The sequence below is a fragment of the Papaver somniferum genome, chromosome 8 (genome assembly GCF_003573695.1).
Source record: "Papaver somniferum cultivar HN1 chromosome 8, ASM357369v1, whole genome shotgun sequence".
NCBI lineage: Eukaryota > Viridiplantae > Streptophyta > Magnoliopsida > Ranunculales > Papaveraceae > Papaver > Papaver somniferum.
Genome location: NC_039365.1, coordinates 143,955,864 through 143,983,742, shown reverse-complemented (window position 1 = coordinate 143,983,742; position 27,879 = coordinate 143,955,864). Strand labels below are relative to the sequence as shown.

At 36.7% G+C, this 27,879-nt stretch overlaps 2 protein-coding genes across 4 annotated transcripts; both read left to right on the top strand.

Moving 5' to 3' along the window:
• The first annotated feature begins 2,202 nt into the window (after nucleotides 1–2,202).
• On the top strand, nucleotides 2,203–4,566 carry LOC113306132. The gene is made up of 4 exons (XM_026555106.1): nucleotides 2,203–2,633; nucleotides 2,777–2,994; nucleotides 3,146–3,510; nucleotides 3,673–4,566. Exons 1-4 carry the CDS (start codon nucleotides 2,203–2,205, stop codon nucleotides 4,564–4,566), a joined length of 1,908 nt encoding a protein of 635 aa, XP_026410891.1.
• Nucleotides 4,567–21,711: 17,145 nt separating this feature from the next.
• Nucleotides 21,712–27,667, top strand: LOC113303316. Of its 3 annotated transcripts, none has more exons than XM_026552345.1 (8): nucleotides 21,712–22,016; nucleotides 22,197–22,615; nucleotides 23,706–23,785; nucleotides 23,878–24,273; nucleotides 24,442–25,759; nucleotides 26,191–26,288; nucleotides 26,522–26,663; nucleotides 26,847–27,667. In XM_026552345.1, exons 1-8 carry the CDS (start codon nucleotides 21,844–21,846, stop codon nucleotides 27,551–27,553), a joined length of 3,333 nt encoding a protein of 1,110 aa, XP_026408130.1. In that variant the 5' UTR covers nucleotides 21,712–21,843; the 3' UTR covers nucleotides 27,554–27,667. The 3 variants fall into 3 exon arrangements, with proteins under 3 accessions (XP_026408130.1, XP_026408133.1, XP_026408132.1); XM_026552348.1 differs by having other exon boundaries at nucleotides 22,196–22,615; nucleotides 26,522–26,671; nucleotides 26,847–27,020; XM_026552347.1 differs by lacking the exon at nucleotides 21,712–22,016 and having other exon boundaries at nucleotides 22,450–22,615; nucleotides 23,706–23,771.
• Nucleotides 27,668–27,879: the final 212 nt, after the last annotated feature.

Below are 27,879 nucleotides of genomic sequence, written 5' to 3'. Positions count from 1 at the left end.
ATTGGCCAGTTCCTACTTCTATTCGTGATGTTCGTAGTTTTCATGGTTTGGCTTCTTTCTATCGAAGATTTGTGAAGAACTTTAGCTCTATTTCTGCACCTTTGACTGACTGTCTCAAGAAGGAGAAGTTTGAGTGGACGGAAGCAATGGATAAAAGCTTTATTCTTCTTAAAGAAAAGCTTTGTACGGCACCAATTCTTGCACTTCCGAATTTCAACAAGCCTTTTGAAATAGATTGTGATGCATCTGTTGTTGGTATTGGTGCAGTATTATCACAGGAGGGTCATCCAATTGCATATTACAGTGAGAAGAATTCAGATGCACAAAAGAAATGGTCTACATATGAATTAGAGTTATTGGCTCTTGTTCAATCTCTTAAGCAGTGGCATACTTATCTTATACATAGGGAATTTGTTGTCAACACTGACAACCATGCTTTGAAGTTTTTGAATACTTCTGCTAAAGTTAACAGAATGCATGATCGATGGCTTTCCACACTCAACAAATACACTTTCTCCGTGAGACATAAAAGTGGCAAATTGAATCAAGTTGCTGATGCCTTAAGTAGAAGAAGTCATCTATTAACTACAATTCGTAATGAGAGTTATGCATTTGACTATATCAAAGACATTTATCCAGAAGATGAAGATTTTGGCAAACTATGGGATCAATGCAGTTCTCAAACTCATGGGGTTGATGATTTTCTTATACAAGAAGGTTTTCTTTTTAAAGGGAATCGATTATGTATTCCTCAAGGGTCTTTACGTTTACATCTTATGCGAGAATTACATGGCAGTGGTCTTGGTGGTCATTTTGGGAGAGATAAAACCATTGCCCTGATTGAAGAAAGATATTTCTGGCCATCTTTGAAACGTGATGTACAAAAGTTCGTACAAAAATGCATGGTCTGTCAGAGAGCAAAGGGTACAATTCAAAATACCGGGTTGTATACTCCTTTACCAGTTCCTGATGCACCTTGGGTTGATATAAGTATGGATTTTATACTTGGTTTACCTCGTACTGCTAGAGGTAATGATTCTGTTATGGTCGTAGTTGATCGTTACTCTAAAATGGCTCACTTCGTGGCTTGTAAGAAATCAACTGACGCTTCTAATGTTGCTTCTTTGTTCTTTAAAGAAGTAGTAAGATTGCATGGGGTTCCAAAGTCTATCACTTCTGACAGAGATACCAAATTTTTGAGTTATTTCTGGAAAAGTTTATGGATGCGCTTAGGCACAGTTCTACAATTCAGCACAACTTCACATCCGCAAACTGATGGACAGACTGAGGTTGTTAATAGATCACTTGGGAATTTGATTAGAGCTAAGTGCCTGGATAATAGTAAGCAGTGGGATGTGTTATTGCCACATATGGAATTCGCTTTCAACACTTCTGTGAATCGTTCTACTGGGAAAACTCCATTTGAGATTGTGTACTCTAAAGTACCTAATCATACTCTTGATTTGGTAGCCTTACCCACCACACAGAGTACAAACACTGCAGCCGACTCTTTTGTAGACAAAGCAACTGAATTACATAATGAAGTAAAATCTAAACTGGAGAAGTCCAATTCTAAATATAAGAGGATGCTGATAAACACAAGAGGTTTAAAACCTTCAAGGAAGGGGAGCTCGTGATGATACATCTAAGAAAAGAGAGATTTCCAGTGGGTACTTATAACAAAACCAAGATGAAGAAATATGGTCCTTTCAAGGTTTTAAAGAAGATCAATGATAATGCTTATGTTATTGATCTACCAAATGATTGGAATATCTCCAACACATTTAATGTTCAAGAGATTTTTACGTTTCATGGTGACAATGAACTTCTGGTTTGTTTGGACAACTCGAGGACGAGCTTTACTCTAGAAGGGGGGACTGATGCAGGGCATACTACAATTCCAGAAGATTCCGCTTAGAGGTTTGGCTTCCATGGTTTCCTAGTTTCAGTCTTTCTTATTTTTAGGATTCTTTTAGATTTCCTTTTAGTTTTCTGTTTCCTAGTTTAGTTATTCTTCAAGCCTATATAAAGGCTATATTAAGTCTTGTAAGATCTATCTATTACTCAATCAAATTATTAAACACAAAACTTATCTTTCTCTTCTTGCTTGAATTCTCTTCTCTTCTTGCTTATAGCAATCTAGTATTGCTTTCTTTTACCTTGTTCCACATTAGTAAGTTGAAGCTGAAGAACATTACTGTGATGGAAGCTAGGAAGTGGCATTCAAGAGCCAAGCAAAATGAATTTAAATGGGGAGATTCAAATACTTCATATTTCTTTAGAATAGCTAATGCTAGGAAGAAGAGAAACACTATTGTGAAGTTGGATGTGGAAGGGGTAGAATGTTTTGATCAAAATATCATTAAGATGGAGATGAAGAATTTCTATCAGAAGTTGTATACTGAAGATAACAATGTGGCTTTTACTCTGGATAAATTGGAGTTTCCAAGGATAGATGAGGGGGAGCAAATGGAGATGAAAAAAGAATTCACTGAGGAGGAGGTCTATGGAGTCATTAAGAAATCAGGTGCCAATAAATCTCCACGTCCTGATGGATTCTCCATGGAGTTCTACAAATGTTGTTGGTCCATTATCAAAGAAGATTTCATGAAGGTGATGGGGGAATTTTACAGGTATGGCACTTGGGATTGGAGATTAAATTGCTCTTTTCTTTCTCTAATTCCTAAGAATGAGGATTCAAGTGCACCTAAAGACTTAGGCCACTTAGTTTATTGAGTAGTGCTTATAGAATTTTGTCTAAAGTTCTTTCAAATAGATTGAGGGGTGTGATGCATAAGTTGGTGTCAGAAAATCAAGGAGCTTTTGTTAAAGAAAGACAAATCTTGGATGGAGTTCTTATAGCTGGTGAATGCATTGACAGCAGGTTGAAGGAGAAAAAACCAGGAGTACTATGTAAAATAGATATGGAGAAGGCTTTTGATCGTGTTAAGTGGAAGACTATGTTAAGGATTTTGGAGAAACATGGATTTGGAGGTAGGTGGATTTCATGGATTAAATGGTGTATTACTTCAGCTAATATTGCAGTTTTGGTGAATGGAAACAGTTCTGAAAAATTTAAGTCTTCAAAAGGGCTGAGACAAGGAGATTCCTTGTCTCCTTTTCTTTTTTTTGTTGGTGGTTGAAGTACTGTCTAAACTAGTGAAGGATGCAGTTTTAAGAGGCCAAATGCATGGGTTTCGGGTGGCGGAAAATGGCATCATGGTTTCTCATCTGCAATTTGCAGATGATACTTTGATTTTCATTAATGCTAAGGTGGAGGAGATAAGGAGATTGTTTATAATTCTAAATACTTTTGAAATGTTGACAGGGTTAAAACTGTACTTGGATAAAAGCTCTATGATCAGTGTTGGTGTTGATGAAGTGATAAAGATGCTAGCTATGGAATTAGGCTGTAAAGTGGAGAAGCTTCCTATAAGGTACTTGGGATTGCCACTTGGTGCAACTTCCAGATGTGCTTCAGTTTGGGATGAAGTTGTGCAGAGAATGGAGGTTAAATTGGCAACTTGGAAGAAGAGTTTTTTATCTAAGGCAGGGAGGTTAGTGTTGATAAAGAGTTGTTTGGCAAGTTTGCCATTATATTTCTTGTCACTTATTCATATGCCAGTTGAGGTGGAAGTTAAGATAACCAGATTGATGAGGAATTTTTTGTAGGATTCTAGTAATGAAAAGAGGAAGATGTGCTGGGTATCATGGTTGAAGATTTGTAAACCTAAAGCTTTAGGTGGGCTGGGAGTCAAGAATTTGAGGGGAACCAGTAAAGCATTAAAAGCTAAATGGATTTGGAGGTACACTAGGGAGAAGAGGGCTTTATGGAGAAAAATTGTGCAGCAGAAGTTTAAGAATAATGGAAACATTTTAATGCCAAGTGATGATGTGAGGCCAATGGGGAGAAGTGTGTGGAAGAACATTATGAACTCTTCCACTTTTTTGCAGGGACACTTGGAATTCAAATTGAATAATGGAAAATCTTTGAGATTTTGGCTAGACAATTGGATTGTTGGGGGATTGTTGAACGATAGATACCCTGCAGTATACAAGGCTTGTAACACTAAATTGGATTCAGTTGAAGAGATGATTCAGAATGGCATTTTGTATTGTAGTTCAAGAAGAAGATTGTCTGCAATGGAGCAGTTGGAATGGGATATGCTATGTAATGAATTGGGTCCAGTTCATGGGCTGAATGAAGAGGAGGATACAGTGGAGTTCTTTGGAGGCTTTACTGTCAAAATATGTTATGAATTACAGGTGCAGGAAGAGCCAGTTGGAGATTTCAGCAAGTTTTTATGGAAGAAAAATGTTCCACCAAAAGGCAGTTTTATGGTTTGGGTATACTTTCATCATTCTTTGCCAACACGTACTATGCTTACACACAGGGGGATGGAGGTGCAGAGTGAGTATTGTGTATTCTGTAATGCAGCTTTGGAAATTGCAGATCATATGTTGTTACAATGTGATTATGCTTTTCAGGTTTGGTCTAGGTTTATGAAGGGTTTTAATATTGCTTGGGTAGTTCCAGATTCAGTGTTGAATCAATTTGAAGCCTGAGAGTTAAACAATTTGAAAGGAAGAAGTAGGATGATTCGGGGGCTGTTAATATATGCAATCATATGGCATGTGTGGAAGGAGAGGAATGCTAGAGTGTTTGGTGGTAGAAGCAAGGAGGTGGAGGAACTTTGTTTAATTATTAGACAAACACTCATATTGTGGCTTTCAGAAACAAATATTTTTGAAAATATTCCTGTAAATTCCATTTTATTCAATTGAGACAAAATCTTAAACATGTGATGTATGTTAAGATGTGTTCCTAGGTTGTAACTTGGTATAATCTTTTTCCTTTAATACAACCTTTTTTACTCAAAAAAAAAAACTCCTACCGAGGATTTCAAAAGGCTAGAAAACATGGTAGTGTTATTGTTTTAGATATACTCACTTAAAATTCAAATGACAGAAGTTACAGGGGAACTAACAAAATAATGATGCCAGTTAAGTCAATGGTTTGACCAAACGATCTACGTCAAATCTAGGTACCAACGCTTAATATTCTTAATTTTGGGTACCAAAGCTAGGTGTTGGACATTTGCTGGATACCAAACATTAAATAACCCTTTCAATTATCATATAGTTAGTAGGGCTGAACATGGTGTCGGTTAACCGTTGGAAACCGACCGAACCAGACCAATAAGAAAGAAACCGAACCAAACCATTTAGATTTGGATTGGTTTGGTAAAAAAAGTTGAAAAACCGACATTACTGGTTTGGTTTTGGTTTGACCTGAAAACCGAACCAAAAACCATTGGGGAACCGATTAATTTTTAAACTTAGTTTCTACCGTCGATTTAAAAGTATTAGATTCTACCCATTGATTTAGAGGATAAATAGAAACCCTAAATCTAATATTTCATTATGATACTCTCCCTCTTTCTCTTTCTCCTTCTCTCAGCCGCCTCCCTTCTCCACCCCCAACTACAGCTGCTGCTACTCGACTTTTTTCTTCCCGTCTTCCTTCTTTTTTATTTGTCAATAACTAAATTAAGATATATTATATATCTTCTTTTGATCTCTAGAATTAGAGTAAGCTTTAACTATTCTTGATTTTTTTTTTGTCTGTATATTTGTGTAAACCAATACTATCGGCAACTACGATTTTTTTATCTGTAAATTTGTGTATTTTTTTTTGGTTTGACATAATTATTGGTTAACCAAAAACCACTGGGAAAAACCGAAACCAACTGGAACCATTTGGAAACCGAACCAATGGTTAATGGATTGGTTTGATTTAGACTTTTAGAAACCAATAGTATTGGTTTCGGTTTTGGTTTGGCTAGAAACCGAACCAAAACCGACCATGAACAACCCTAATAGTTAGATACATGGACAATGTATTGGCCATTGAAACTAAGTTTCCTGTAATCTATAAAGTTGTAGTCAGAAAAAGGCAACTATTGCTAATATGATTGATGATGAGAGATTGATTTTTCAAACTTGGATGAACTTAACTGCATGTGGATAATTAGAACGAGTAATGAATTAGGTTAAGTGTACTCTTTGTGAGATGAAGAACATTTTGTGAGTTTTTCTGATAAATTCCCTGTTATGAAATGTTAGATCTACACTTTCAGGATGAGGATGTATGCAACTCTGAGAAGTTTTTGTAGAAATCAGGTGCGCCCCCCAAAGTCAGCTTTATGCTTTGGGCTAATTTTGACGATTCCTTACATATTCTGAGATATAAATAATATCAAAAAAATTATATGCCTTTTCTGCAAGAAAGAGGCATATGTTTATGCTTTTAAAGCGTGGGGTTATTTTTTGAAGGCTTTTAAGGTTTCTCGGACTTGTCCTCAAAATCGGATAGAAGGTAATTTATGTCATTTCGTGTCATTTGTGGAAAATGAGGTGAATGGTAGGATTTTTCGAGATATAAATAAAAAGGATGTTAAATTCTCTCCGTTGATGAAACAAACTATTTTACTTTGGTTTCACGCTAGAAATGTTTTTAAAGGCTATATATCAACCGTTGTTCAATTGGGAATTTGGGATACTTATTCACCATCAGTTATTTTGATAATAAATAAAAATAAATAAATAATTAAAAATTGAGGAAAATTATATATAGCCCAATTATTTATTTTTATAAATCAAAAACCCGTCAATAAGATTCAATATAGGAAGAACCCGTAATAAGAATTGATTATAAAAATAACCTTTTATAAGAATTAATTCTTTAAAAAAGATTAATTTTTTAATTAAAAAAAAAAAACGATATGAAAAAACTCCCTAAAAATACTCATCTGACAACAACTTCCCCAAAAATACTCCGTTATTAAATAGATAATTTATTTCCATATAAACTACCATAAAAACGGGAAAATCCTAACAGTCTTTCCCTTTCACCCAAGACTTCTTTTTCTTATCTTCTTATATCCCGGAGCTTCCATTAATTGTCACCGTTTTTTCTCCAAAAGAAATTCATCATCATTTTCTCCATCTATGTATGAACAATTGTCTTATGAATGAATAGAAACATGAAATCGTCACCGATGTTGCTGAAGTGGTAGTTAGAACTAAAAAATCAAATAATTAAGCATGCCTATTCTGTTTCTGTGTTATGATGCTTTGTGTATGATTTGATATAAATGTATGATTGAGTTTAAGTGTTAGGATCATCATCCATTAAATTATCAAGGAAAATTCTAGTTATCACATTCCACTGAAAATTGCATTTATCATGGGCTGCGATATTTGGAATTATCACTATTTACGGAACCAGCATAAATGAAAATTCTAATTTTCACATTACGGTGAAATATGAATCTATCCTCTGTGTATGGTCGAGTTACATGGAAAACTTTAGTTTTCACATTCTGGTTAAACGCAAGTTGCGTTTATCACTGGTTGCGACATTTTGGATTATCACCATCTACGTAATTAGCAAATGATAATGTTACTAGGAAAATTTTAGTTTTCACATTCCGCTGAAAATTTCATTTATCACTGGATGCGACAATTTGAATTATCACCAGATGCGACAATTTGAATTATCACTATATGGAAAATTTTAGTTTTCACATATGGTGAAAATCGTATTTATCATGAGCTGCGTCATTTTGGATTATCACTGTCTAGGGAACTAGCAAATGATAATTCTAGTTTTCACATTTGATGAAAAAAATGAATCTATCCTTTGCCTGATATTCACTTGCCATAGCTGTTTTTTTTTTTTTTTTTGATAGAGAATAGGGGAGAAACATTTCCAAGAACCAAAGAATAAGTGCAACAGATAAACGGTAAAAAGAAAGAAAAATGGATGCAGTCGAAATATTTTGGAAGTAGAGGGAAGGTTATCTATGATAAGAAAAGAAAAATGATAGCAAAAGGGGGAAACAATCCAACTCGCATGCGATAACGTAAACCCTAAAAATGGAGGAAAAAAGAAAGCTACGTATTACACGATTACACTGCCAAACTGATTCACTACTTCTTGTATGTAGAAAAAGAAAAGAAAACAAAAAGATTATGTATTCACGCCACAAATAATCACTTTAAAACTTCATAACAAGAACAAAAAAAAATAAAAATTAAAAAAGGATTAATGATGTTAAACACCATAGTAGAATCAGTGAATGGTTGCATGGAGTAGGTAGAGAGAATAGTGGTTATCTTCCACTTTAGTTATACACGAAGTTGTTGTTCTTAATCGTAAATGCAATGGAGATTGGAGAATGATACAGAAAAAAGTTTGAGAAAGAGTGTTAAACGTGGAAACGTTTTCTTATTCTTGCTACAAACAAGGGAGGTATAAAGTTAACAACGTTTTCTTGCTACAGTTAAGGGATTCAAATAACGGCATCAAAGGGACGTGAAAGACAGTGATTTCTATTTTATTAGATTTGTTAATAAATTTTTATTCCACAAATTACTAAATACTATAATAACTAATTAAGGTTAAATTAGTCTATCTCAAAAAGTGAAAGTATATATCTAATCTAAACTATTACTTGTAACGGTTGGATGATACATTTTGGGCTATATATATGGTATCTTAATGACGGGTTTATAAAAGAGATGAACCAAATTTGGGTTCCTCAAATGTTTCCACATTAAAAATGAACCCAGATTTTGGGCATACCTAAATCTTTCTAGGCATACAAAGCAAAAGTCCTAACTTGGGTGACCTTATAAGGGGTACCCTATGGGTAGTTCAATTACCTATATGCCCTTAAATCTTTTAAATTACTAATCTATCCCTAACCCTAATACAAAAACCTGTAATCAATAAACCTAAAATCAGTTTCATTCACCTTCTTCTTCCTCTCCACAGCAGCCGAACCCGTTCATCTTCTCCATTTTTTTTCATCGCATCATCGCCGAAATTTGATCGTCGATTCGTGGAAAGTTAATCAACAATTAAACTCATCTATATAATGGGTCTTCGTAAGCAAGTATCTCGTTCTAATCGATCAATTGAACAACCTGTTGAAGAAGAAAAAGAAGATTTAGAGAGTGAAGAAGAAACTGAAAATCAACCGCAAATCCAACCGGAAGAAGAGATTGAAGAAGAACCAACTTCTGAAATGAGAATAAGAAGGTTAGTTCTACAAACCCATCTCGTATTTGATGTTTTTTGTTGGTATGATTGGTTTAATTCGTCAAAAACATGGTTTGTGCGGCGGTTATAGGGTTGGGTTCGGCGTAAAATCAAGTTTAGATTTACGTCGAAATGTTCTTCAAACTCAACCCTGAAACTGCATATGAACGATTCGGCTTAAAATGCATATCAGTTTTGCGCCGAACCTAGTGACATAGAGCCTTGTATTTAGGATCGGCTTATTCGATGGCATTAGATTTGCGCCGAATTTGTGTTGTGGAAATTTCATAAATTTTGCATGTGTATAGGATCGGCTTGTATGGTAGTACTAGTTTTGCGCCGAATAAATGTTGTTTCAATTTCATAAGTTTTGCATGTGTATAGGATCGTCTCATATGATAGTACTAGTTTTGCGCCGAATGAATGTTGTTTCAATTTCATAAGTTTTGCATGTGTATAGGATCGGCTCATATGGTAGTACTAGTTTTGCGCGGAATAAATGTTTTAATTCATATGGTTGTGAGCCGAATAAATGAGACCGGCTTATAAATAGTTTGTGGTATGAGCCGAACCACTCTCTGTGTAAGCTATTGAAAATTCTAAGACATGGTTCGGCTCATATGTGTTATTTCGGGTAAGCCGAGCCTTCTTATTTGTTGACAAGTTTTTGGTATTTCAAATCCATATTTTGTATAGTTTGTATCCCTTTGTTGTTCGAAGTAGTCTTATAACTTTCATACTTGTGTCAGGACCAATGCATCTAAAAAGAGAAAGAAGATGGAGGTAACACCTTCTACTTCTAAAACTCTCGATCCTCGAGGAGGAGGTAAGAAAAAATTGGGAGCGGGAGGTAGATGAGGCATTTTAGAAGAAGAAGAAGAACAAGTAAGAGTTGAAAGACAAGAAGAAGGAATAGCTGAAGATGAAGAAGTAGAAGGAATAGCTGGAGATGATAATCAAGAAGTTCATAAAGAAACACAACCCCAAGGAAAACCCAAGAAAGACAAGAAATGTAAGAAGGTGGCAGAACCCGAGAAAGAGAAGAACGTTTCAGAACAACGGATCACTGGTTTACACATTCATGATGAAGATGACGTAATTCCACCTCGATCAGATGGTTTGCCTCATGGTCTTCCGGAAGATGGAGGAAATGTGTTGATTGGTTATGCCGAATCTTGGGCGAAGAGAATTTATGAGACTCCTGATCACAAACGTGCAGTCCGAGTATTGAGACTCAGAGGGCAGCGGAATGGGATCTTGATGAGGTTCCTGAGGTGATTGCTTACGTACAACCCAGTGCTTTATGGCCTGCCATTAATTATGGACATCAGGAATATGATAGTGTGGCGGCATCTGCCTTTACTGAGAGATTTTTTTCAGAAACTTACACATTTCAATTACCTTTTTGGAGAGATGGCAGTCACTCCTGATGATGCGAATAAGATTATAGGCCTTAAATCAAGGGGTATAAGTGTGGATGCTGATTTTTATGACATGATTTAGGATGAGCTCTACAAGTTGTACGAGGAATTTCTTGGTTGGGATGCATACAAAACGGAGTTGGAGTTCTGTCGGTCCGTTAAAGATGTCAATGAAGTATTCACTCTCAATGGCAGAAATAAGAAGAATAAGAAGATCAAGCTCACTAACTTGAAAAAGGAATTTGAGAACACAAAGGATATAGTAAAGGAAGGTTTGTTGGTAATGGATCCCGTCAAAGTGAAGCAAACCGGAACTGCCTATTTGCTTTATACTCTTGGTAGAGATATCTTTCCCGACCTTACCAGAAACAAGGTAAATGCTAATTATCTCCAATTGGTAAAGAATCTTGAAACTTGTAACAAGTATGCTTGGGGAACGGCTACGCTCGCTTACCTGCTGGACCAACTTTCCACCGCGTCTAGGTTGACAAGTATAAGCATCGGAGGGAACTTCACTCTGCTCCAAGTAACTTTTGGGATTTCAGAGTATGGTTCGGCTTATAACTATAAAATCGTGTAAGCCGAACTTGTTACTTATTTGGTTCGGCTTATTATACTTGCTCCATATAAGCCGAACAGTGTTATGAGTTTGCAAACCTTATTCTTACTTTGATGTTTTTGTTTCTATCACTTCAATTCCTTTGATTTTTGAATTTGGTTCTTTGGATGTAGGTGTGGGTATATGACCATTTCCCAATTTTGAACTTGGCCAAAACATTTGAGAAGGATGTCGAATGGGTTGATACAGAGCCAACTGCAGCACGGTACGCGTACGAGGACTCAAAGAAAAGGAAGAAAAAAGAGTTGGTGGCAAGTTTGAGAGAGACGTTGGATCTAATGGGTGTTGATGATGTCGTTTTTCAACCATATGAGAAGGAATATGAAGAAGATGAAGTTGTTGAATATGAGGATATGCCGGTAGGTATGTATCATGGGCTATTGTTTTATCCCGGTGGTTATGTTATATACGATCCTCGGAGAGTACTCCGTCAATTAGGATGCGTCCAAATGGTTCCTTTGTTTGATGAGAAATTCAGGTTGTTACCAAAGAGTGGTACTGGAACTAAAAGCACCACTTCGTCTTGGGGACCAAAGTATGATCCTGATCCCACCCTTGAGTTTTGGAATAACTTAGACGATCACACATTAGATGCGTCCAAGTTAACACCTTTACTTGATGATCCATGTAAAGAGGATCCAAGCTATATGGATTGGTATAACCAAATTTCTCATCCCTTCATTATCAATAAGAAAAGTCAAAAGGTAGCTGATAAGGGGAAGGCGAAGGCAATCAAGATCACCAACAAGTCTACTTCCGAAGATGTAGTCAACGCTTTCAAGATAATGGTAAGAATGACTTCACTTTATACTATTTTCATATATTAGTTATGGTAAAAATGTATTCAACCTCACGGTTATAAGTTGTTGACAAATGAAAAAATAGGTTGTCGTGGGTAGGAAGATGTTGAAAAAAATGAAGGCCATACTTGGTAGAAAAACACCAATGACCGTGGAAGAACAAAAATACCTCTACAACAAGTGCGATGCAATCATCAACAAAGGACAAGGACCCGAGGAACCCGCACAAAGGCCTACCACTAATAGGTCTCGAAAAGTTGGTGAGGTACAAGTGGAGGTGGTGCTACCGGCCAACCCAGTAATGATGCGTCGGAAGATGAAGACCAAGGTGGAAAAAGAGGTGGTCGTGGAACTAAGAAGAGGGGTCGTGGTTAAGTTCCCTTTTTATGTTTCCAAGTTCCTTTTAATGTTTTCTTAAGTTTTAAGTACACTTTTATGGTGTTGCAAACACCTTGGCTTTTAGGTGCTGAACTTTGTTTTTAATGGTGCTGGGATTGTGTTATGGATACCTTGAATTTCATGTTTTAATCAATAGCGTACCAGTTAATTAGTTACTTATTACCTGGAATTTATGAAGTTCGGCTTATCCTGTAATTTGAGTTATGCGCCGAATCTGAAAAACTCTGGTTCGGCTTATCCTGTAATGTTAGTTACACGCCGAATCATTTGTCCTTTAGGTTCGGCTTATTCGATAGTATTCGTTTTGCGCCGAACCTGTAATTTCGATAGTATAATTTGAGTTCAACGACTAGTTTTTTTATTATTTTTTTAAACTATTGATCCGTTATACTATGCGAGATTACATCAGAATATTAAGATGGGTCAATCAATATCATCCCATGGATACTAATCGCCGAGATTCGTTAGAGATAATTTAAGATTGAACTATTATGTAAATCAGTGTATGGTTCGGCTTAGATCTGCAAACTCATATAAGCCGAACCTGTAAGAAGTTTCATAATTTGAAATTCTAGTCGTTACTTAAACAGATTCGGCTTATTGTCTAACCTTCTTATGAGCCGAACATTGTCTTTTTTTGCACAAAAATCTATGAACGACTCTTTTTTGAAATATATAGCCGTTGTAACCTGTATTATATATATACATACATGGTTTTTCATAATATTCAGAGCATATACTAAGAAAAATGGAACTTTCAACTCATGAGTTTACTTTAGAAGAAGATTTGTCTCTTTGCACTAATTACGTAGCATACTATCCAAAGAAGGGTGAAGAACGACGGGTGAAGGTTTGATGAGTATGTACTACTTGGTTAAAATTCATGAAGCCTTCAGCACCGAAAGGGGTAATCCTCATAACCGGGATAGTGCGGCCTTGTTTTGCCGAATTGAAACTATTAAAAAAATGGTCAAAGACTTTATATCTTTAGTTCGGATTGTGAGTCTATATCGTCTCAAGGGTGAAACAAACTCTGAGATTGAAGATCGAGCTCTAGAGGAATGGCGAAGATGGAAAGGAAAGAATTTCGAATACAAAGATCACTACTACATTCTTAGAAGGTTTCTCATTACCCGTTTTGGATATTAGAAGAATTCGACTAGAAATTTATTGTAAGGCTATTATGTAACGGGTGTGTAATCCACATTTTTTATGAATTTGAAAAGTCTATTTGGAATGATATAATAATTTTTTGTGTTCATGAATCATGCAAGGTTCGACTTATCCTGTAATTTCAGTTATGCGCCGAATGTTGAAATCCATTGTTCGGCTTTCTTCAAAAATATACCACAAGCCGAACCTAGTAGAGTAACTCTGTTTTTTTTGTCAGGTTCGGCTTTCATCAAAATAATACTACAAGTTGAACCTGACAGAAAAAGTCTGGATTTTCATCACTCAGTCGGGTTCGGCTTTCCTTGAACTAATGGTACAAGCCAAACCATCTCCTGTGTTCATGGTTCCAGTTTTCAGAAAACGACACGTTCCATAACCAAAAAGTTAATCATTCAAGTATTTCGTTTTGATGGGTACATGTAACTGCAATTCTAGTCAAAATATCATCCTCATCATACACGAAAATCAAAAGACACAAAATACGCGGATAAATCCATGAAACATTTTTGTGGAGATCCTAAACGAATCTCATCCTCTTCACTGACCTCTTTCTCATCCTCTTCACTAACCTCATTCTTATCATCTTCACTGACCTCTTGCTTATCATCTTCATTCTCATCACTTGAAAACATAATTACTTGTCCACTCGGGGACTGCACATTCAAAGATATCTAAAGATACATTTCCGTCGCATAATTTGCAAACCAATCCATCGCATAATTATTTTCAAATGTAGGCCAAAAGGCTGTAGTCATCAAGGGTGGTAATGGGCAACCGGGTCTAAGTTTGAGGCCGATAAAATGACAATTTTGAACAAATCCAATAACAAGTCTTCTATCCTTTACACCATCATGGCAAGGTTTTGTTGGAGGCGTGTAAGTAAAGCTATTACCCGTCCATGCGAAACAATGTACGACGCAATCGAAGGTCTCCACTATTAAAAACCCACAAATGGGCATTGACATCCAATGTTCTTCGGTAATGATAAAGTCCCCATGCAAACGACGTTCGAATGCAATGTACTCCGCTGCTACCCCTGCATCTCCTCTTGGACCTGTTCTCATCATTGTCTTATAGAATTATTTGTTTTTACGTAGGGTTTGTAACAATCGTTGTCAAATATAGTTCACTTCATTTTCAGGGGGCACCGGTTTATTCCCTTTCTTAAAAGGACCAAGTTGTTCCGCCGTGACGTAATATCCACAATTTCCATCACCTAGCACGTCGTCCATTTCTATAATATGCTCATGAATTATTGGCGATAGATCTTCCAAGTAGTTATCGTATATAAAGTTGATAGGCCTCAAATACTTACCGAACTTATCTCTTTTGGGTCCTCTCATCCTACCAATTTCATATACGGTCATTTTCTCCTTTATCTTAGTTTGTAAAGGATACATCTTCCCATTGACATCCTCTTTACTATCCTTTGCTTATGACGGAAAATCATTATTATTCACCTCTTTGTTACTTGTTTCGGCTTTTTGAATACTAGGACGACCACGTTTTCTTGGAACTTTGACTTTTTCCTCCTTCATCAACTTCTCAATTTCCTTCTTTTCCTTTTCATACCTTGCATCATGGTAGTCAACGCTGGATGGATCCCTTTTATTAGCCAATAGTTCCTTGTTGGCTTATCTAGTTTGAAAATTATTCATTTTCTTACTCTTCCTACCTTTCGGTTCACTCTTCTCCGGTTCCAAAATATTTTCTTGGGTGAAAGGATACATGACCCGCATCATGTTGTCCCATAGGATTTTCTTTTGAGCTCGGAACATATTCCTATACATCTCCGCCAATTTTTTCCCATTTGTCGTGTCCCATATCTCTAGATCATCCTCTTCTTCTTCGGTTGGGAGAGGATCGAAGCTTAATTGTTTCCAAAAATGATCAATATCCTCAAATGGTATGATACCATCCTTGTAACGAAGTAGGTCGTGGCGGCATGGAAGTCCCATAGATGTCTTCATTTTACAAACACACTCTTCCTCCAAGTTGGCGCCTAATGTCTTAATCAAATCCACTTCTTGCATCAACAAGTCGATGCATAGATGGGAGACTCTATAAGTTAATTCTCGTAGCCATTTACTACCATAATGATTTTGTCTAAACATAAGGTTATGCTCGAACGCGGATTTAATTCTCACAACATCACTTTTGAAATATTCATCAATTGCATCAAAAACCGTGACAAAAGTGTCAATACATCCAAAAAGGTTCTTCTTCAACCGATAATAAGCCGACTCTACCATACATGTGGCTTGGTTGTCGAAGTGTTTGTGCCGATTTGTGAAAGAACCCACGAACCTTTCTTTATTAGGTTCCAACACATCTTTTACCAAGTAAGTAATGACACCGGGGTAGTCGGTCTTCCAATACTCAATAAGCATTTTAAAAAATATTTCATAGACATCCTCGGTGATTGACCATACCAAAGCTTCCCATTCGCCTTGGAAAGAAGCCCACAACATCTCATTATGTTCATATGCTTTCAAGAATTCCTTCTTTTTCTTTACTCGTGTCTCCAACGGTAGTTTAACAATATTCTCTAATTCTTTCAACTTAAGTGGTTGAATTTTCGATTGACAATTTTTCCTCACATTGCACCATATGTGAAACGTACAAAGAAAATTTAATGCATCCGGAAATACCTTCTTAATAACATACATTAACGATGAATCTTGATCGGAAACGAACACTTTAGGAAGAGCACCTTCCCCTAAACATAACTCTCTTTCTTCTCGTTTTTCAAGAAACAAAAAGCCACGGTGAACAGTGCCTTTGTCGAAGTATGCCCCACAATGTTCATCAATGACATCTCATATTTATTAGTCTTGTACGTGCACTCCAATATAATAACTTGTGGGAATCACAGAGCCAATTAGACGCATTCCGGGTGGGCAAGGAAAAGGTGTGTGACTTGACCGAAGTCATCCAACTTCTTTTGGCAAGCATAGTTATTCTTCACCCCTAACCACATTACTTGTTGCATCACCATCCTACCTTGTAAATTGAGTCTTCTAATCTTTTGTCTTGCATTGTAGATAGTTTGCATAGTCGACTTGTTATTCTTGTTGTCCGCCTTCAATTTGCTAAGAATCCTAGACGGTGGCAAACGTGCTCGTGTCATTTTATCCACTTCTAGCATCTCGTCGGGTTTGAGTCGCGCTAATTTCGCATGTCCATGAAGGTCTTTGGGACGTGGGTGGTTATTACGACAATCCATATCTTTATTCATTATCCAATACTGATCTTCTTTGTTTAAGGACTTATTCTTGAGGTTGAAAACGATATTGAAATGGCAGTTTCTTTTCTTCGTCTTCGTCCTATTATTTCTCCCGGTCTTCCCAACATATACGGTACCCTTTTTAAACTTTCTACCGCCGGTTCCACTACGCTCACAAATCATTTCAAACCGATCCCCTTGGCTTTGTTGTCCTTTAACTAGTACACAATTTACCTTCATCGCGTGTTCCTCAACCCAATCAAGTACTTCGGGTTTAGTTTTCCATCTCTACGTTCATTCCAAAACAAATACTTTGTAAGAAAAACTTTGGAATATTCCCACAACATTAAGGTAAACAAAAAGTTCTTACATACCAAATCATTTTGGAAGTGATCCTTGGTATCCTCGTGAATTATGTCTACTGGATCAGGTTGATTTTCCATGGGTACAATCTAAAAAGAATATCATAAGGTTAAATACTAGAAAAGGAATATAATAGCAATGTTCGGCTCATTCGATAATAGTATTATGTGTCGAACCATGAACATTTACAGGTTTCGTCTTATACGATATTCTCAATATGTGCCGAACCACGAACAATATTTTAACCCAAAAATTAACAAATTCATGTTCGTCTCATACGATAATCATATTATGTGCCGAACCTTGAACATTTAGAGGTTTCGGCTTATACGATATTCTCAATATATGCCGAACAAATAATAATATTTTAATCCAAAAATTAACAAATTCATGTTCGGGTCATACTATTTTGAATATATAAGACGAACCAGTAATTATTTTTATTCCGTGCTATTCAGGATGTTGTTCGGCTTACTATGAAACTTTAATATAAGCCGAACTAGTGTATAGCAAAAGGGTTGGAATTGAAAATTATAGGTTCGGCGCATGCTGTAACAGATTCAGTGAGCCGAAAAGTTCATCATTTGGTTGATTCGGCTCATCGATGTGAGCCGAACCTCAACCTGGTTCGCAGAACCATGAAGCAAAAATCCAAACTTTTGATAATTTAGATCTATAGAAGTGAGATTGAGCATAAGATAGAAGTGTACCTGTGTATTATAAGCATTGGGTTCCTCATATATGTACTCATCATCTGGATTTGGCTCATAAAAATCATCATCTTGAGTTTTTGTTTGAGTTTGAGCTTGAGTTTGAGTTTGTGTAAAATCATTCTCATAATCTAAGAAATCAGCCATTTGGGAATCATTGTAGTAGTTGATATGTATTTTCCTAGGTTTTTGATATGAATTATGACCCTCCCCATTCTCCATTGAATCAAGAGTTAAAATTTTCTCACTTTCTCTTTCTCTCCTTCTTAACCAAAACTTTGATTCCCCCCCCCCCCCAAATTTTTTCATCTAAACAACCTTTATAACAGGGCTGAATTGGGGGCCCTGAAATAATAATTGGGGACCCCTAGCTATAGGACAAAAAAGGTCATGAAATAATAATTGAGAGTTATCCCTTATCCCATTTTTTTAGAAATGGCTAAACTACCTTTGGATTATTAGTGTTAATTGAGTGTTGATTAGTTGTTAATTAATTTGGGTAGATTAAAATCAGATTTAGGGACAAAAATTTGATAAAAGAAAAATTGTGTTTTTGTGTTGTGGAGAAGAAGAAGTTGAGTTTTGAGGGAAAACTTAGGGTTATTTGAAATGAGTGATTCTAGTGGAGGAAATGATGTTGGTGAAGCTTCAAACAAAAAAATTGATTGCGTTGATGGCAAGATTGTCTCAACTAATCATACGGATTGGATGTTTGATGAGGAGATGTTGATAGAGGAAGCTATGAACAATGGTGCAAATGAAGATCCCATTGCTCAAAATGAAGGAACCAATACTCAAAATGAGGAACCCCAAGCTCTAAACAATCAGGTAAACTTCCTATACTCTTCAAATCGCATGAATGGTGCTCCAAGTGGTAGATTCATGGTCACTATGCAACAGCTCAGTGTGAGGGTCGTTAGGTCGTGAGCATAATTAACTAACGACCCTTTAGAGTCGTTAATGAATTGGCACCAAAATAAACGACTCCATTGTTCAGTTATGAAAAATCGTCAATGAGGTTCCTAAAAGATGACGACTCCATCTTTTAGGTCATATAGAGTCGTTAACTCTATATATTTAGAACCAGACGAATAAAAAACCTTTTACTCTCTGTAGCTATCACTCTAAAGGTCGTCAGTTAAACATTACTATATACGGACGACCCTTTCATATTAAATGAGAGTCGTTTTTTTATACATCTCTATATTGACGACTCAAACTTTTTTTCTTTTTTTTTAATAATTTCTGATTTCATAGAAACATTGCAGTGAATTGTAAAAGTCATACATCTTTCATAGGGTTAAATACAATACATGATAACGATACACTCTGCACTCAATCATAGCCTGTAATTATACATGGTCCCATTCAAGATAAAGTAGCAATCGTCTAACTCAAACTTTTTCCCACGAAGCAGCTCGTAGTATGCATACGCCTTCTTCATCTGAAAACGCAAACGTAAACATACTTAGTTAGTATGGATCAAAGCTTTGGATAAGTTATACTTAAATACTTACTCTTATAACACTCAGCATATCCGGAAAGGCTTCCCTTACGGCCGTTAATTCTCTTTTCAAAACATCACACTCGAATTTTATCTCCTTGAAGCGTTCCTTGACTTTTTTCAAAGACCTTGAGTTGCGATTTCCGTCCAATGCCACAAAAACGATGAATACGCGGTTCCACCAAGCATCCGATGTTTCATCAATGTCTTTGTCTAGACTTTCAAAGTGGTTTGTGACTGTCAACCAAGCTCTCGCAATGGCGCAATTCTCTTCGGAAATGTAGGGAGTAGTCATGGTGCTTGCTCTTGTTTTGAGAAGGAGAAGAGAAGGTTGATAATTAGGGTTTTGATAAGGAAGAGGTGAGATATGGGTCTCTATTTATAAAATTGAGCGACCCAACTGCCTCAACCACATTTGGTTGAGTTAAATTCTCCAATAAATGCAAATACTATCATGATTCGTTACTAAAATTCGTTTACAACTAAACGACTCTTAGACTCAGTATATTTCGTCGTCAGGTTGGACATATATAACCGTACGACTGTAGAAGAAAACCGAGCAGAATGGTGTATATATATTTATCAGGAGTTGTTAGTGTATACGGAGAGTCGTCAACCTTTGTTAAAGTGTCGGCAATTGTCATTTTAGCAGATTGACGACTCTAACGTAAGATGAATCAAAGTCGTTAATCTGCAAAAGATTTGTTGACGAATTTATGTGGTGTCGTTGATCTGCGTATAATATCTTGACGACCCTCTAATTTAATGGTTTTGTGTTTTGTTTTTTAGTTGGTAGTTCGACAATGCTCTCATCCAAAACCTGTATCTACATTGGGTCCGGATACCTCCCAACACTATATGACTGATTTGATACGTTTACCTTTACCGAGTCGATATATTTATATATTCAAATAATTTTATTAGTGATCTCATGGTTGTCTAATTTAATTGTTTGCTCAATGTAGACATGGGAAACCAAGGATGACATCAAGGAATGGCTCATCCCTAAGGCAAAAGAGAAGATGTGTGTGGTTATTTTTTTAAAAATAAACGACCTTTTCATTATTTGGTACAGAGATCTGTTTAGGCATATCAAAGGATCGTCAGATTTTTTTTTAAATAAACGACCATTTCATTATTTGGGACAGAGATGTGTTTAGGCATACCATAGGGTCGTCAGATTTTTTTTCTAAAATAAACGACCCTTTCATTATTTGGGACAGAGATGTGTTTAGGCATATCATAGAGTCGTTGATGAATAAAAATGGTCGTCTATAGAAACTAGCACACAACCTAACTAGAGTCGTTTTCACATATTACTAATGGTTCACGATTTTTTATTAACTTAACATGCAGATCAAAAATCGTTAAGAAAAAAAAATTGTTAACGATTCTAACCTCTAAAGAAAATTACAGCAAGGATCGTTTTCTCCGCCACCTTAATGGTTAACGATTTTTGATGAAATTTACATGCATCCGCAAAATCGTTAAGAAATAAAACCTAGTGATTAACGACTCAATTTCTGAGAATCCTATTTTTCTGATTCAAACCCTAATTTTTCAGTAGAACATCAAATTAAACACAAACCCAAGTTACAGTTGGGTTTTTTAATGAACATACCTTTTGATTGGAGCCATTTCCTTCACCGACTGATTTGATTTTTTGCTCAGTCTCTGATGCTCCTTCGCTGCATTAACTGCATTTACCAGATTAGGTATTTGATTTGCCTTTCTAGCGGTGTGCTTTGTACGAGCCATGTTTGTAGAAGAAGTTAATCGTTAATCGTTGATTAAAATTAATCGACGATTACGCGAAGAATCGGTGGAAAAAAAAAATTCTCCTCCGAATCGTTAATGGAGAAGATGGAGGTGCAGAGAGAGGGGAGGGGAGGAGAAGAAGAAGAGTTTTGTTTTGAAAAGAGAATGGGGGCCTCACTCGATTAGTATTAGGATTTTAGGTTTAGTTATTAGAGAAGGATAAAATAGGTATTTCACCCTCATTTTTGGAAACCCCATATATTTTTGGGTGTGGGCATAAAATGTGTCATGGTCCCCAATTAATTTCCATGGCCCCCAACTCAGCCCTGCTTTATAATTCTGAAAATTATCTTAATCACTAAACAAAATATTTAGTCACTAATCCAGATTACTAACATTAATACATAAATGGTAGATTTGCCATTAATTTTTTTTTTGGGTTAAGAGGATATCTGATTTTGTTATTTCACAACCTTTTTTTGTCTTTATTCAGTATGCCTAATGCCTAGAAAGATTTCAATATACCCGAAATAAGGGTTCTTGCACTCCTAAGTACAGTGTATAATCCACATCAGCCCATAAATAGACTCGTAGTCAATAAAGTTTGCCGGATCTCACTGTGGCTCCAATTCTGTAGCAACTCTTTCCAAGTTCTAACTGAGAGAGTTTGGGATTTGCTTTCCCCCACGAAAATTAATAACCGATAGATCAATGTTGTATTTGAAGAGAAACCCTAATTCCACACCTGATCTTCACTTTTCATGGCGATTTCTGCTCATTACTTTGTTCCTAATCCTATTTGCGTCTCCCGGATACGGTCTTTTAGAAGATTCTGGACGAAATCAAAGTCTCCAATGGCAAGTACTCACCAAGATGAATTTCTCATCTCAAATACGACTTCATCCTCATATTCTGCTCCTAATAACAGTTCCCTGTAAGTCATTTTGTTCTTTCCCTGTAAAATATACTTCCTAGTTGCATTTTCAAGTTCCCATACTTGAATTTGTCTGAAATTTCGTTTTATTGTTCAAATATTAGTTGATTGATGAGATTGAAATGACATATTAGCTGTTATTTATTGTTCTTTGCATTTGATACTATTTTATTTGATAGGGTCTGGTGAGTCTCGAGCCCTAATGAAGGAAGTAGCTCATTTGGTGGCTAGTAAGCCAATGAATTTTGGTTCACTAGAGCTAATGGTTATGTATAGAAATACTGAGAAAGTGCTTGCAGATGCCCTTGGTGCTACTGAGAGGACATCCATAATCGTTTATCAACATTCAGTATCATATAAATATCAGGGAAGACTTCGTGCTCAGAGTATACTACATTCTGTTTCCCATCTTATGTCACTGCAGCAAGAAGATATACCCCTGGAATTGCTTAGTACTCCCGAGGATCTAACGTCATTTTCCGAGTCTACTGATAAGGCCGTGTTTCTCTTTGAATTTTGTGGATGGACGCTCATGTTGTTAAACAAAGGAAAACATAACCGAAGTGGAAATGCTTTTGGGCAGGATATTTCAGACAATGGTAGGTACCTTTCTGCAGCATTACTCTTTATGTTGTTTATCCATCATTTTGTATTTCCAGTATCTTACAACTGATTCTGCATCAGCACATTTACATCTCTCAACAATCTTACTATTTTAAGATGCATTGAACAATGCAATTCTTTCATGCATGCGGTTTCAAAAAATGCATAACATCAAGTCGTTCTTTTACATTGATATCGAGGCAATACAACTAAAAGAAACTAAAACTTAAAATAATCAAAGTTCAACTGTAGTACAGCAAGCGATTGAGTTAACTTTGCAGTTAATTTAGTAAGGCAGCTTGAGCTGTAACTCTTTTCAGTTCAGGTAGTATTTTAGCAAACCATACTGTCTCGCCTCTCCGAACCTTTAACATGGAGAGAAAACACTCCTCATCACCCCATTGGAGCTGGAGTTACCCTTTGGTGGGCATTCTCTTAGTCTCCTACCACTCAATTAACTTTCTTTTGGTTAGGACTGCACTTGTAAGCTAGAAATCCCCAGAGGCCGAACAATGGGCAGAAGCTGTTACACACACAGGTGCGAGGGATGCTAGTGGGTCCCACCTGCAACAAATCTCTGCCCTTTGTTAGACCTTAAAGGAGAACCTGCAGGCATATCTGTTCGCTCCCTGTTGTTACCCGAATTCATTCTACGAGCTAAATGAAACTACTCCCTTTGGGCTTTTCTGGTTTTGCTTTAACTCGAGCTATTATTCTTTGGTTTCTGGTCACATCCATACATGTGTGCTTTCAGCAGGATAAGCAAAGAAATCACGAGTTTTATATTCATTAGATTGGTGTAATACAGTAAATGATATTCTTTATGAAGATATACAGTTATTCTTTTTCATGTGACTCAGTTGCTCATTTAACTGTGCTGAATATTGTTTCGCGTTTTACTTGAATTTGTCTTTAGTTACTCTCAAAATTCTACTTCAGAAACACATTAGATACAATTCTTCATATGCTGAAACTTTCAATTATTTGTATTTCAATGCTTTTGTATACTGTTTCTTCAAACCAGAGAGTTTAACATGAGATGGAACTGTTAACATTTAAGATATTGACTCCGATTTCTTACCTCAGATATCTTTTTTGGAGAAAATGTTGATGGAAAAACGAATCGAACACTTTCGTCAAGCTGGAAGAAAAGTGAGAAGTTTGATGTTAGTATATAAATTTGAATTAATGTGAAATTGAGATTAGAAGATTCAAGCTGTTGGAATCTGATTAACAGTTCATGTTGACTTAAAAACAGGGAATGGGAAATGAAAAGCTAACTTGTGGGATGGAAAGTGGGCTTAGTGGAACTCCTTGGTTGGGGGATCTGTCATTTACAAACAAAACTGCACCATCAGAGGCTGTGAATACACGACTGGATCTGGGGGTATCCTGTACACTTGAAGAGTTTCAGCGGTATGGGTTGTTCTTCTCACAGTTGAAAACAGCTGCTAGGGAGTTTTTTCTGCCTCCCGAGAAGCAAAGGTTTGCTCTAATTTCAGAAAGATCTTTACTATCATCACTGGGTGTTGAAGATCCTCGCTCATGGCTCGTAATGCTCAACTATGCTGGATGTCCAAATTGTTCAAAGATACTTAAGGATGAAGATGACGTAAAAAATGAGCTGCAAATGCATCAATCATTCGTAACTGAGGTGGGATTTCTTGTTCTAGTCATTCACTGTTTGTAGTTGACTCATATTGAAGCTTTAGAAGTTTTACTTTTATTTCTTTTTCAATTTGCAACACATATTGTGTGTTTCTGAAAAGTTTTCTCAGCATTTGTGCTTGGCTTAACACCGATGACTTCTCTGTCTATGTAGCTGGAAGGTGAGGGGCACGATACTGATCCTGGTTTACCTGCCAACAAACCATCAATTATTCTTTCCATAGATAGATCGTCTGAATCGCCAGAGACTAGACGAAAGAGCAAAGAAGCTCTTGATGTGTTTAGAAAGTTAGCAGTAAACAACAGTGCTACTCATAAATTCTCAGCCCTAGCTTCTCAAGGGAAGAAGGGTATGGGTACTTCAAACCCGTCTGACCATTCAGCAACGATATCATCACTAGTAACTCAAGTCGACAATCTGAAGAAGAAAGTTTCTGTTATGATTATAAATGAGGGAGGAACTGCTACGCTAGATGATATCTCTGTAGGTGAGCAAAGCAAGTCTATCCAGAAAATTTTGAAGTACCTGCTTCAGCAAGAGAAGGAAGCAAACTTAAGCTTGCTTGCAGAAAAAGTAGGTTTTCAGCTTCTATCTGAGGATTTGAATGTTGATGTAGCAAATATGTTGCCATCCCAGATAGAGAATAATCAGTCAGAGGAGTCCCACGAACCTCCTACTGAAGCTATTTCTGAAATTAGTCTTAACCTGGATGATGGTAGCTCAGTAACTGATGCAATTAGATCCGCAGAGGATCTTAAAAACAAGCCCGGAGTTACTGAAAGTGAAGTTAGTACTCATACCTATGAAAAAAAAATCATTCTGAAGAATACGGATTTAAGTCCTCTTTTACCAAAGCAGGGGGTTGTCTCTGACACTCCTGGTGTCACAGAGGATATGATAGAGGAGGGACAAAGTTCATCACAGGTAGATGATATGAAAAAACATCAAATCATCCCCTTTACAGGCTTGTTTTACTTTTCTGATGGTGATTGCCAGTTACCTAGATCCCTTACTGGTGAAACAAAAGTTCCGTCATTGGTTATACTTGATCCCGTTTCTCAGCAACATTATGTATACCCTGAAGAAGCCAGTTTCAGCTATTCTTCTTTAGTTTATTTTCTTGATGGGTTTCTTAACAGAACTCTTCCTCCGTATCAACGTTCAGAATCTGTTCTTAAAGCTTCGAGGGAAGCCGCCCGACCTCCATTCATAAATCTGGATTTCCACGAAGCAGATTCAATACCCCGAGTCACGGCAAATAAGTTCTTTGAGATGGTTTTAGGTTTTAATCACACTGACACCGACAATGTTAGCCTTGCTTGGAAGAAGGATGTGTTGGTGTTGTTTAGCAACAGTTGGTGTGCATTTTGCCAAAGAATGGAACTTGTGGTTCGTGAGGTATCCCGTGCCTTCGAAAACTATATGAAGATGTTGAAGAGTGAGACTAGTAACCATGGGTCTATTATCGATGGTATATAACTCCCCAATATATTTTGGTTTTTCCATATCTGTTGTTTATGTTTTAGCCTTATTTGCATTTGTCTCAACATCACAAACATCCACAATATCTATTTTCAACCGGAATTTGGAAACCCACTGAAAGTATCACAACCATCCACAATATATGTTTTCAACCTGAATTTGGAAACCACTGAAAAGCTATTTAGTTAGTCCGTGATAGGGTTGTCAAATGTGAAGCAGTTGAGATGATCAGGTTTGTATCTTGGGTGTTATCATTGGTGATATGATGTGATTTAGTTAGTCTCGTCACTTCGAGAATAAGTCAGCCTGTGTATGTATCGACTTAGTGAATGGAAATTACCAAAAATTTCTCTTATAAACTAAACAAGCGAAGTAGTATGAACCTTCTGTATCTATTTTTAATGGTTATAATTATGGCAGAAAACAGGGAAGAGGTTGCAACATATGAGCTTCCATTGGTTTACTTGATGGATTGCACATTGAATGACTGTAGCTCGCTCTTAAAACCGATGGGTCAGGTAACTCTTCCAAAGACGCCTGCCTACTTGATTATCTTTTCTTTTGATATGTCACATGTTCTAATGCATTCTGCTTCTTAGTACTGTGACCATTTTGTATATCTAGAGTTGGAGCTTATCAAATGGCTGTTTGAATTTGCAGGAAACTAGTGAGCTGCTTGACTATTACAGAGCTATGTTTTTTACGTCGATAATTACTACTTTTAACTAAACTCTGTTCCTGACTTGTGTAGAGGGAGCTCTATCCAGCCCTGATACTATTCCCAGCTCTGAGAAAGACCGCTGTTTCTTATCAAGGAGATGCTTCAGTAGCTGATATAATACAGTTTGTAGCTGATCATGGAAGCAATTCTCATCATCTCAGCAGAGACAAAGGTACACTGGTAAACTATTTGAATCCTCTCTTCTTTTTTAATTTCGACCAAGTTCTATTATTTTATTTTTTGTAAGCATGGAATAAAATGTCCCTGTTGTAGGTTTTCATTGAGATCACTTGGTTACGATGTTGATTAGACTGGATTCTTTATTCCCTGACAGCTTATTTGCTCGTTTCTGTAGGTTTTATATGGACACAAGGTCAGGAACTAGGCACGAATCAGGTTCCATCGTTAGACTTATCCTCGATTCACAACATAGGCCTGATGGAAAACAGTGAATCCCATGAAGTCTTGCTGAATAACAGGATACCAGCGAGAAATATTGAACTCAGCCAATCTGTGGGATCTCATCCATCTGTTGAACTACACAGTGGCACTATCCTTATTTCCACCGACAAACTTCTGAATGCATCCCCATTTGAGCAATCCAAGATTCTCATCGTTCAGGCAGATCAACTGACAGGATTTCTTGGTCTGATCATCAACAAGCACATCAACTGGGATTCTTTGCAAGGGTTAGAAACAGGATTTGATCTAGTAAAACAGGCCCAATTATCATTTGGTGGTCCACTAGTGGCACCTGAAATGCCTCTGGTCAGCTTGTCGCGAAAGTCAGCTCCCCCCAACGAAGTTGGATACAAGGAGATATTCCCAAGTGTGTACTTTCTCAATCATTTGGCGACTCTTAGAGAAATCGAAGGCCTGAAGGTTGGGAATTTGTCAACTAGTGATTGTTGGTTTTTCTTAGGTTATTCAAGTTGGGGCTGGGACCAACTTTTTAATGAAATTGCTGAAGGAGCTTGGTATACAAGTGATGATCCAGTGGGTGAGTTCAAATGGCCTGACAGTTTACCTACGTTAAATGTTGAAGTAGACACCCAAGTTTGATGAGTTGGCTTCAGCAAAAGAAACATTTTGTAGATTTTAAAATCTTAAAAATGTGTACAATATTAGTTGTTGGTGACAAAGCAGAAGGGAATGATTACCAGATTTTTGGTCAAAGCAAAGAGTTTAGCGTAAACTAACGGAAAACTCTAAAACTTGGACAACGACTATATTTGCCACTAGCTAGTAGTTGATCATGTCAGAACGAGAAAAAAATTTTAAAAAATGAATGAAGAGATAGCTTTCTTTTCTCAAATAATCTGTTTCAATTCAGTCGAGGTTAGACCATGTCATTTCTAAAGTACAGAGCATATATGTGCAAAACTTGA